This window comes from Sus scrofa, unplaced genomic scaffold, assembly GCF_000003025.6.
Source record: "Sus scrofa isolate TJ Tabasco breed Duroc unplaced genomic scaffold, Sscrofa11.1 Contig1052, whole genome shotgun sequence".
Taxonomy (NCBI): domain Eukaryota; kingdom Metazoa; phylum Chordata; class Mammalia; order Artiodactyla; family Suidae; genus Sus; species Sus scrofa.
The window spans coordinates 66,064-77,510 of record NW_018084804.1 but is presented as its reverse complement, the minus strand read 5'-3'; the positions used below and the strand labels follow the sequence as shown (position 1 = coordinate 77,510).

The following is an 11,447-nucleotide window of genomic DNA, read 5'->3' as shown; positions in this document are numbered from 1 at the left end:
TTTTTTTTTGCTCTGCTAAGCTTTTTAGTTTGATGTAGTTCCACTTGTTTGTGTTTTTTTTGACTGTGCTTTTGGTGTCATATGAAAGAAAATTATTCAAAGAGCACTTACCTGTACTGACTCACTGTATATCAAACAGCTTGGCTCCTTTGGTCCTGGTTCACTTCTCTATGGGATTGTGAGAGGATGGAGGCACTCTTCCTCTTGTGTCTGACTCTTGACTTCTATGTTTCCCCAAGAGATCTTGTTGTTTGGTTCCCACTGTGTGATGTGGCAAAATTTTATTCTCAGGCCTGTTGCACCATATCTTTGCAGCAAATTTATGAATTAGAGATGCAGGGGCTATTGAGAGCACGTAGGTGGAGAGCACCATCTTCTGGGGAAGGAGCGTAATTACAAAATTCACTTTTTTTTTTTTTTTTTTTTTTTTTTTTTTTTTTGGTGGGGCCGAGGGTAGGGGTCGGTTGGAGGATTGATTGGTGAAGGAAAAATTGTCCGATACCCTACAGAGATGGGGATCTTCAAGAAAGAAAAGGGAACGGTAATCAGCTTCTCCAGAACCTCACGCCCAAGCGATTCCACCAGAGTCATTGGGCTGGGAGCTCTCTGACGGAGATGCGTGATTTTCGGACTGAAAACCTGAAAACGAAGATCAGTCACTCAGGGAGACCAAAAGCAGGGCTCCCTGGGACGCGATTGTAATGAAAAAGCGGGGAGGAAAGTCCCTGTCCTTATAAGGACGACAACGGTCTGTGCAGAGATCTGGAATACTTAGTTCTCCGTAGAACTGATCTGTCAGTGCCACTGCCTTGGAGGGCCATTTTCAACAGCACCACCTTGTGGCACTAAGCAGAAATGGCAGTAGATAGACAAGGCTCCTTTCCTGGTTCGATGTGCTTGCTAACTGATAAAAACTTATTTTTGGAATTTCAAATTTGGAGATCATTCTGGGGGAAAGGAAGCCCAAAATGGAGACATGGATGTCCTGTTAATATTGCAGTTGGGGGCTTATGAATAAGTTGGAAACTAATGAAAAGAAAAGCACTGGGCTGTAAAGAAAAGCACTGGGCTTATTTGTACTCAGAGTTCATTATCAGCAGGATACAGTGATACTGAGGATAGAAACATTTCTTTTGATATTTCAGTTGGTGCACAAGAACTTACAATCCATCATTTTCATGTGGCTACTGTAAGTCTGCACTTAAAATCTTAGGTAAAATAGGTTAAAGTTACATTATTTTTTGACAGTATTTCTTTTGATGATATTTCTGTATCTTAAAACAGACATAATTTCTCTTGAATCCTCAGTTACAAAGAAAATCTATGGTGTTATAGATTAGTGATAATAGTGTAATCTTTAAGAAGTATCTGCTATTTCTGACAAATGCCAAAAGCTAGTATTATTCTCTCTCACAAAGGAATTTTTTTCCCTTTTAACGAAGATTTGCCTTTGTTTAATAGAACTAAAAGTATAGGCCAGAAATAGCCTCACATCAGTTTATGTCAGGTGGTGCTGCCAATAGAGTTATGAAAAGTTTTAGTTTTCCAAGAATAAATAAATGAGACATCTGTTTTCTTAAATTTCTGATGATAACATTGTGTTATTAAACTTAAAAAATAGTATGCCAGGAAATTCTCAGTGTTTTGTACTGATTAATGGAGGCTATTATCGAATCCAGGTTTCAGTTAACTAATCTAGCAGATTATTAACACCCCTCTACAGAGCCTGGATATGTTTACCCTTTTAATCAGTTTGGCTCTGGGGAGTCTTTCTTTTAGTCATCTTTTCAAACAGGGAAAAGCACATGCTATAACACTAACATAAATATTATTTTCCCACTGTTTTTTTCTTTATCGCCATCTCTCTTCTAATGAAAATTTAATACCACAGTTATACTGTATATCTGTTTATGCACAGTGGCTCTTCGGAGGACCACCAGTCATTGTACTCGCTAAGATTTTTGTCACTCCCCAGGAGTCAGTTTTTGCCCCCTTGGGAGTGTATATCTGATGTGAATGCATACATTGGGAGAAATAAAGCAGGATACTGAACGTGACCCAAACTTTACTATGAATAGGCATAAATTAAAAGGAAATTCTGGGGTGTGAGATAATGAGCAACTTTTTCTTTTATTTCTTCTGTTTTTCTAGTTTCCATACTTATATGTACCTTCAAAGGATGCTGTGAAGGTTCTACAGTGTTATGAGTATGAAGGAGAAAACTATACTCTCCTTCCCTTCCTTTAAGTCTCAGTGTTTCATGTGTCTTAAATGTTAACAAAAACCTGAAGATATTGCTCCAATACTCATTACCTAATGGACATTTGTCTTATTCTGCAGAATTAATAACATTTTCATGTAGATTTATTAAAAAACTGTTCATTTAATTATTCTACAGACATTTATTGAATATATAATTCACGTTAGAAAGCAATTTGGATACAGCAAAAATCACACATGAATATATGGTTCTTTGCTGTTGAAAAGCTCACCAGTGCCTTTCACTCAAACATACATATGAAAAAGTAAGTAAAATAAGATAATGCCATAAAAATGATATTGTCATATTTTGGAGGGTATTCTAGAGATGGATTGGTGAGATTTCTAAGGACTTTTCAGATGGGATAAGATTTCAACTTGAGTGTTGAAGACTGAGCAAGAAGTTTTTAAGTAATGAATCAGATGCCTGTGAAGATTTGGGATTAGCCCTTTTCACAAATAAAAGTTGACACTCATTTCCAGTGGCCACAATGTCATTATTTTGTGCTTTTCTCCTTACATAGTCCTTACAATACCAGAAAGTATACCTTGTCTTTTTGTTTTCCCTGTCTTTTAAATATTTTTATTTTATTTGTTTTCAAACAATAGAAACAAATAATATGCACCAGTGGCATATGAAAGTTCCTGGGCCAGGGATTGAACCCTTGGAGAGACAAAGCCAGATTTTAACCCACAGCGTCATAGCAGAAATTCTGTTTCCCTTATCTTTTGATGACATCATCCTCTTTCATATTCTTCAGTTTTTACCAAGGCTTACACAACTGACAATTTGAAAGTTACCTGCAAAAAGGAATTAAATCTTAAAATAAAGGCATGACATTCTCACTGTGAAAGTTTGGAAACCACAGGGATTAAGGCTGGAGAGAGAAGACCACAAACCCCTACTCTCGCCCTCCCTCTAAATCAAGCAGGTGGTGGCTTACTTTGCCTTTGAAATGACTTAGCAGTGGCACTGTAGATGTGAAGAGTCTTTCACTGGCACAGAGGATTTTCTGTCTTTGAAACGGCCAACTTGGAGGGAAGTTTAGTTTAGTCTCCAGCATAGAGATCCCCAGATTGTGACTGTATTTACCAGTAAAATCAAGTAAAAAAAAAAAATGAGATTATTAAGGTTTTCTCTTGTCAGGTAAGAACATCAAGCCACTTTCCGATAAATTATCATCTAGTACCACCTGAATTCAATGAAAGAAAGAACATTGTAAAGCCAAAGTGCAAAAAGGTAGTACTACATAAATACTTTTTTTTCCTCTCTTTTTGGCCAAGGCATAGAGCAGCTCGATGTGGGATCTTTTCCAGACCAGGGTTTGAACCCAGGTTGCAGTGGTGAAAGTGCCAAGTCCTAACCTAACTAGACCATCAGAGAACTCTCAGGAACAACCTTTTATAGTGATTTCATTTAACCTTAATTGAAACTTATTTTCCTCCTTTCTCCAGATTGGTTTAAAAGAGAAAAAAAAAGGAAGGTCTTTCATGGACTGACTAACTCTGATCTGGAGCCTGACATCTGGGACATTCGGAACTACTTATCTAAAAGCTTTGTGAAATCCACCCTTCTTTCACATACCTATCAGACAGGAAATTAAAAATCTATAAAACCATGTTAATTTTCTGTTTGGAGACATGGTCTCCCTATTCTCTACAACAGTGGTTCTGAAACTTTAGCCTTGTCGGAAAACATAGATTGCTGGGTCCAACCTCAGATTATTGATTCAATAGGTCTGAGGTGAGTGTAAAGTGGGGCCCAAGAATTTGCTTTCCTAGTAACTTGCCAGGTGATAAAGATGCTGCTGGTCCAGGGATCACACAGCACTACAGGGAAAAGCCTATACTCCTTATCAGGCCATATAAGGGTGAAAGCTAAGTTCTCAGAACAGATCCAAAAATACAGTGGCTTAATTAATATTAAATAATATGAAAGCTTTTTTTCTCCTGTAATAATATGGAGGTGTTTCTCCTGATGAAGTTATTCTGTTCCCATTTTACTGTCTGTGTCTTACGGTTTTTGTGAAAGCTAGGTACCCTTCACATTCACATTCCAGCCGAGAGTAAGGAGAGGGTGGAAGGTGAGAGCAAATGACCCAGAATTGGCACACCTCACTTCCCTGGCATTGTGTTGGCAAACAAGGCCAGGCTGGAAAATGTAATTTGTAGCATGGAATCCTTGTGCTCAGTTAAAACTTGAGGCAGAAGGTGGAATGGGTATTAGTGGACAATTAGTTTCCACCACAGAGGCTTCTCTGACATTATCAGGTGAATGAAAGAGAGTGTTATTTCTAATAAAAGTGGTACATCTGGGAAGAAAAAAATTAGTATGATCTTACACTAGAGGAGATGCTCATGTGAAATCTTTTTCAATTCTTTGTAACATTACTGTACTTACCACATTTCTTTTTTTTTTGCTATTTCTTTGGGCCGCTTCTGTGGCATATGGAGGTTCCCAGGCTAGGGGTCGAATTGGAGCTGTAGCCGCCGGCCTACGCCAGAGCCACAGCAACGCGGGATCCGAGCCATGACTGCAACCTACACCACAGCTCACGGCAACGCCGGATCGTTAACCCACTGAGCAAGGGCAGGGACCGAACCCACAACCTCATGGTTCCTAGTCGGATTCGTTAACCACTGCGCCATGACGGGAACTCCCCACATTTCATAATTATGTATTTATTTATCTGTAGCCCCTGATTAGTCTTGAAGCTTTTAAAATGCATAAGCATGAATTACATTTCATTTATGTATTTGTATCTCTGTCTATCTCCTTATCATTTCTACTTCCCATTTATTTACAAAGTCAGTTTTTAGTACAATTCTTGGTACATGGTAAACAGACAAGAAGTGCTCTTTGGATAAATTAATTGATTCATCTTCTGTTGGTAAAGGTCAATATTATTTTTTTTGTTCTCTACATTCTGATTTTTTCCCTCTAATTCATGATTTTGCTGCCCATTTTTGTATCCATAGTATTTTCTTTATTGCACTCTTTACATCTTTGTTTCTTAAAGTGTATATCAGAGGGTTAAGGCTGGGTGTGACAATTGTGTAAAAGAGAGTAAAGAACTTCCCCTCATCTTGGGAGGTGCTAGAATGTGGCTTCATGTACATATAGATGATTGTTCCATAAAACAGGGTTACTACTGTGAGGTGGGAACCACATGTATTGAAGATCTTTTGCCACCTTGCTTCTGACTTGATCTTCATGACAGCTTGAGTGATAACTCCATATGAAATCAGAATTAGCGATAGAGGTACTAGAAGAAATACCACGCCAAGAGCAAAGACAACAACCTCAATTACTTTTGAATAGACACACGCCATCTTGATCAATGCTGGCATCTCACAGAAAAAATTATCCACCTTCTGGTGCCCACATCTTGGCAACTTCAAAGTCAAGGTGCAAAGAATTAAGGCACTGCCAAGGCCACCTAACCAGGCGGTCAGCACCATCTTCTGGCAGAGCTGAGAGTGCATTATTACTGTGTAGTGAAGAGGTTGACAGACAGCAGCATAGCGATCATAAGCCATCACAGCCAAGAGAAGACATTCTGTGGCTCCCAAGTCAAGGGCAAAGAAGAATTGGAGCACACATCCTCCATATGTAATAGACTTTTTTGGACCCCATAGATTTACCAGCATCTGGGGGATAATGCTAGTTGTATAACAGAGGTCCAAAAAAGACAAATTGGATAAGAAGAAATACATGGGAGTATGGAGCTGGGTGTCTAGGTAAGATACAAGAATGATAGTTGTGTTTCCTACCAGAGTTACAATATAGAAGATGAAGACAAATGCAGAGATGATGCGTTCTAATTGGGGCCGATCAGAAAAGCCCAGAAGGATGAAGTCTGTTCTGGAACTTCCATTGCTGGCTTCCATTGCTCCTTATGAAAGGCTAGGAGGCAATACCATGGTAACAAAAAATAATGTCAGCCTTAGGTAGAACTGAAAATCTCCAAAGTTTGTCATGGATATCCCAAACTCACTTATTTGCGTACTTTCTCCATTTTGGAAAATCTCTTAACATATCTCTGTGTTCATTTCCCAAAGTCTGTCCCTATTTAATCATGTCCAGCATGGTTTTAAAAATACTATGTCAGGAATTCCTGTCGTGGCGCAGTGGTTAACGAATCTGACTAGGAACCATGAGGTTGCTAGTTCAATCCCTGGCCTTGCTCAGTGGGTTAAGGATCTGGCGTTGTCGTGAGCTGTGGTCTAGGTTGCAGATGCAGCTCGGATCTGGCATTGCTATAGCTGTGGTGTGGGCCAGCGGCAACAGCTCCCCTTAGACCCCTAGCCTGGGAACCTCCATATGGCATGGGAGCGGCTCTAGAAAAGGCAAAAAAAAAAAAAAAAAAAAAAAGACAAAAAAAATAATATGTCAGACCCAATCACATTGAATTGTAAATCATTGAAAAGGGTTAATATTCTATGTCACTCATGGTTTTACATTTTAAGTAATAAATCTGTAAAATTAATTATGCAGTTTTAAGAGTGGGATATATTTTGAGGAGTTCTTCCTTAAAACCATGGCATAAGCATCATTTGATCACACAAATATTTCTCTTGAGAACGTGAGGTAAAAGTAAAGTGATATTTTCTTGGGATAAGCTTCACCATTTGCTAACAGAACACTTTTCCATATTCACTCCCAAATGTCTAAATCTCAGCTTTTATAATCATAATCATAATTATCATCACCACCAACTGCCTCCTCTTATTTTTCCTCCTCTTCAACATTGAAGACACTATTGCTCTCGTATCAATTTTGATGTTCTCTTCTCTACTATACTGCCTTTTTTTTTGATGCCAGGGGAAAAATCCTTATTCTTAACCTTTATTTACATGTTCAGAGGCCATATGTTTCTTTGAACACCTTTTATGAATGCTCTTACACCATCTCAGTGGCCTTATTGGTTTGTTGCAGAGTTAAAAGTTGAACTAATTCCTTCCTTTTGGTCACTGAATACACATAGCAACAGTCAGTGTTAGCACCTGCTCACTTGGCCATTCAGCAAAATTAACAAGGCAGGTAATTCAAATAAAAAGCAGTTTATTAAACAATCAGTGGGTTGTTCCCCATGGAATTCACCAATTTCATGAGTTGATCCTCTGGTTGCTTTGGAATTCTATAGGTAAAACTATCATTTAATTTTGACTCTAACAGAATACAGATAAGGGATAAAACTACATCAGTCTTACTATTTTTGAATACTTATATCATCTCATTAAACAGATGGAATGTTTAAGTACTGAGTTAGTTTATGAACTTTTTAATGCATATACTTTCTGACCATGAACTTCAGACCTAAGATACTGTACATTTATAGTGTCTTTGGGGCCAAGGAATAATAACCTATTTGTTGCAGTTATAATAAAACAAGGTAAAGATTTGTTATAAGCCTTTTAGTTAGACCATTATAATGTTATAATTATGAAGAAAGAACTGTTATTTCCAATTAGTATGAGATATAGATGTAGTTCTTCTCACTATGAAATGGACATTTAATTAATGAGTGTTCAGTTTTTGTGGAGTAGATGTCAGCTAAGTTAAGCATAGTGCTTAAGAGCAGAGTGAGTGCTTGGGATCAAATCTCAGCTTCACCCCTTAGAAGCAATATGTCCTTGGCAATTTATTTAACCTGTCTGTGTACTAGGTTCTCTTTGTGTTAAATGAAGGGAGATTGTGAGGGTTACTATTTGTGAAAACTTGAAACTGTGCTTGATTCGTCTTTTTTTTTTTTTTTTTTTTTGCTATTTCTTTGGGCCGCTCCCGCGGCATATGGAGGTTCCGAGGCTAGGGGTCGAATCGGAGCTGTAGCCACCGGCCTACGCCAGAGCCACAGCAACGCTGGATCCGAGCCGCGTCTGCAACCTACACCACAGCTCACGGCAACGCCGGATCGTTAACCCACTGAGCAAGGGCAGGGACCGAACCCGCAACCTCATGGTTCCTAGTCGGATTCGTTAACCACTGCGCCACGACGGGAACTCCTTGATTCGTATTTAATTCTAAATATGAAAAACTATATTCACCTGGCCAAAATCATTATTCTCTAATGATAATTCTCTTCATTTTTCACACTGGTGATTCATCATGATAGTCTAGATCTCAACTGGAATGCTTAAACATTTTTTGGTTATGATTTTTAAAGTGTACAAATATAACACAAATTACAAGCACAGATTGAATCCATAAGCCTCAGAGCGAGGAGAGGACTTGAACTTCAAAATGCCTTGATTACAAAAGGCTCTTGGCTTTTTTTTGACCGCTTAAGATTGGGATAGTGTTAGGGATCAAAAGGCCATACAATTTTAGAGTTGAAATGAACCTTGGAAGCCATGAATCCAAGCTTCTGTCCTGCATCAGAGATCCTTCCATGGAATATTCACACAACTCCTGTTTTCCTGCCTTCATTAACAGGGAAGTCAGTTGCACATTAAGCAGCCTCTTTCTTTTAATCAATGTCTCTTACTTACTTATGTTGAACTCAAAGATGCCTCTTTGTAACATCCAAGAATTGACTTTTTAAAAAAAATTCTGGAAATAAATACAGAAAAGTCAATTTGACATGGCTTCATAAAAATAATTTTATTATAAAATAAAACATGAATGCAGAAAGAAAAAGTAAAAGCTTGATAAGCTAAGGTGAATATTCTTGCAACTAAAACCAAGTTAAAGAAATAGAATGCTGCCAGCCACCCCAGGAGCTTCTCTTTGTGCCTCATCCCAATCACAACTCTTCTCTGTCCCCCAAAGTATTGCTATCCTGTTTATAGTAATCACCTCCTTGTATTTTAATAGTTTAAACACTCAAATGTGTATCTCCAGACAATATTATTTAATTTGACTCATTAAAAATTTTAATATATATTTTAAGTCTTTAAATTTTTTATTATAGTTGATTTAAAATGTTTTGTCTATTTCTGCTGTAGATCAGTGACCCAGTTATATACATAAACACATTCTTTTCCTCACATTATCCTCCATCATGTTCCATCACAAGTGATTGGATATAGTTCCCTGTGCTATACTGCAGGATCTCATTGCTTGTCCACTCCAAATGCAGTATTTTACATCTACTGACCCCAAACTCCCTGTCCATCCCACTCCCTTGTGGGATGTGGTTTCCCCTTGGCAACCACAAGTCTGTCCTCCATGTCCATGAGTTATGTTTCCTTTCTGTAGATAGGTTCATTTGTGCCATAAGTCTTTTTTAATAGCAGAATCTATTATTAAATATACTCTTAGATTTATGTTCCCAGACTGTATGATCTTTAATTACAATGCTTTTCTGGTTTTTAGCCATTGGATGCATTATGGTTTATTAAACGCCTCAGATTAGTGAGTTCATAAGTGAGCAAAGTACTTCAGGTGTGCTGCACTGTTGAAGAGAGTAGCAAGCGTCCATGATCTATGTACATTTCCTAGAATATACATTAGCTAGGTTTAGCAGGTGAAAAACATTACTGGCTCAATTTAAGCTTTGGATTATATAAGGCCCCAGGTATCCTTATTAGAAATGATGTCAATCCAGGAATTACACTTTCTATAATTTAATCTTGTGAACCCACATATAGGACTTTTTATTTTTATTTTATTTTTTATATACTTTTGTTTTTTATTTTTTTGCTTTTTAGGGCCTCACCTGCGGCATATGGAGGTTCCCAGGCTAGGGGTCAAATTGGAGCTGTAGCTGCCGGCCTATGCCACAGCCACAGCAGCACAGGATCCAAGCCACATCTGTGACCTACACCACAGCTCACAGCAACGCCAGATCCTTAGCCCACTGAGCAAGGCCAGAGAATGAACCTGTGTCCTCACGATGCTAATCAGATTTGTTAACTGTTGAGCAATGATGGGAACTCCAAGGACTTTTTATTTTTTAATGAAAAAACTTTTTTTTTTTTGTATTTTTAGCTGCACTCATGGCACATGGAAGTTCCTGGGGCAGGGGTTGAACATACACTGCAGCAGTGACCTAAGCCACTGCAGTGATAATGCCAGATCCTTAACCCACTGTGCTACAAGGGAACTCCTAGGACTTTCCATTTTACATTAATATTTTCCATGTTGGCTTAAACCTTTAGGTCTAAAATTTTAGATATTATTTTAAATTTAAAAGTCAATGTGATATAAAAATTAGAACATGAGCTGAAGAAATAGATGTTAAAAAAGAGGCATGTTATATTTTAATTAAAATTCACCCTTTCATTTTTCATGGTATGGACTTCAGTTTCTAATATTGTAGCATAATTTTACATTTTACTTTCTTCAGTGAAACTTAAGACACATGAACTAGATATATTTAAACATAACTTGAGTGTACACAATGATAGGGAGAGAAAACTAGAAACATAAAAATTTCATAGTTGTGTAAAATTTTGTAAAAAATGAAAAGATATTAAATGGATATTTCATTAATTGTAAAGTAAGATGTATTGCTCTAGCCATACAAAATCAAAGCAGAAATCTATGATATAAAAGTAGTTAAGACTCCAGACTCTAGAGTCAGACCACCTGTGATGTTATAACAACAGACCTCAGCTACTTTCCCACTGTGTGAACTGGTACAATCTAATTAATTCTTTCAGCCGGAGTTTCTTCATTCTAGTAGCACCTGCTTTGGAGAAGGGTTTGTGCGGAGGATTAAATGATATAAATATCCAGCAAGATGTTTTACAGATAGAGAACATTCCGTAACTCAAAAAAATCCACTAACTTCTCATGTTGAAATTTAATATAATATTTATTCCTGAGATGACATTAGTATATTGGTATTTATTTATATCTCATGTACCTTTCACATCTTTGCTTTCATGTTAGGCTGAGGTCTAAAGTCTGTGCTATGTAGGATCTGTTTTCTATTCCATGTCTTCTTCTGTTAGAGATAGCAGGGTATACTTACCAGAAAACAAAAACTTTAAAACATATTTAAGTGCTTTCATTAAGGGAAGAATTCACAGTTCTCACGCTCTTAGGTAGTCCAGATGTTCTCATGTTCCTATGATGATCATGCTTCAGTTCACTGATAATTCAGAAAAATTGTTTGGCAAGTTACTGAGTCCATGAAATACTGAAATAGCCACCAGTTTCTTATGCTAATATCACAGTCACAGTCACATTTGAAAGCAACAGCTCAACTAAGATTTCGTAGACATCTCTAATGTGGATG

The 11,447-nt window shown here is 37.6% G+C and overlaps 1 protein-coding gene across 1 annotated transcript; it reads right to left on the bottom strand.

Annotated features, from left to right (window-relative positions):
* Nucleotides 1-4,896: 4,896 nt before the first annotated feature.
* Nucleotides 4,897-6,387, bottom strand: LOC110257999 (olfactory receptor 2W1-like). Its single transcript, XM_021081011.1, has one exon. It carries the CDS (start codon nt 6,148-6,150, stop codon nt 5,206-5,208), a length of 945 nt encoding a protein of 314 aa, XP_020936670.1. The 5' UTR covers nt 6,151-6,387; the 3' UTR covers nt 4,897-5,205.
* Between the last annotated feature and the right edge of the window lie 5,060 nt (nt 6,388-11,447).

Excerpts from the sequence above, each read along its gene's own strand:
- LOC110257999 (XM_021081011.1), bottom strand. The coding sequence starts at position 6,150 with ATGGAAGCCAGCAATGGAAGTTCCAGAACAGACTTCATCCTTCTGGGC.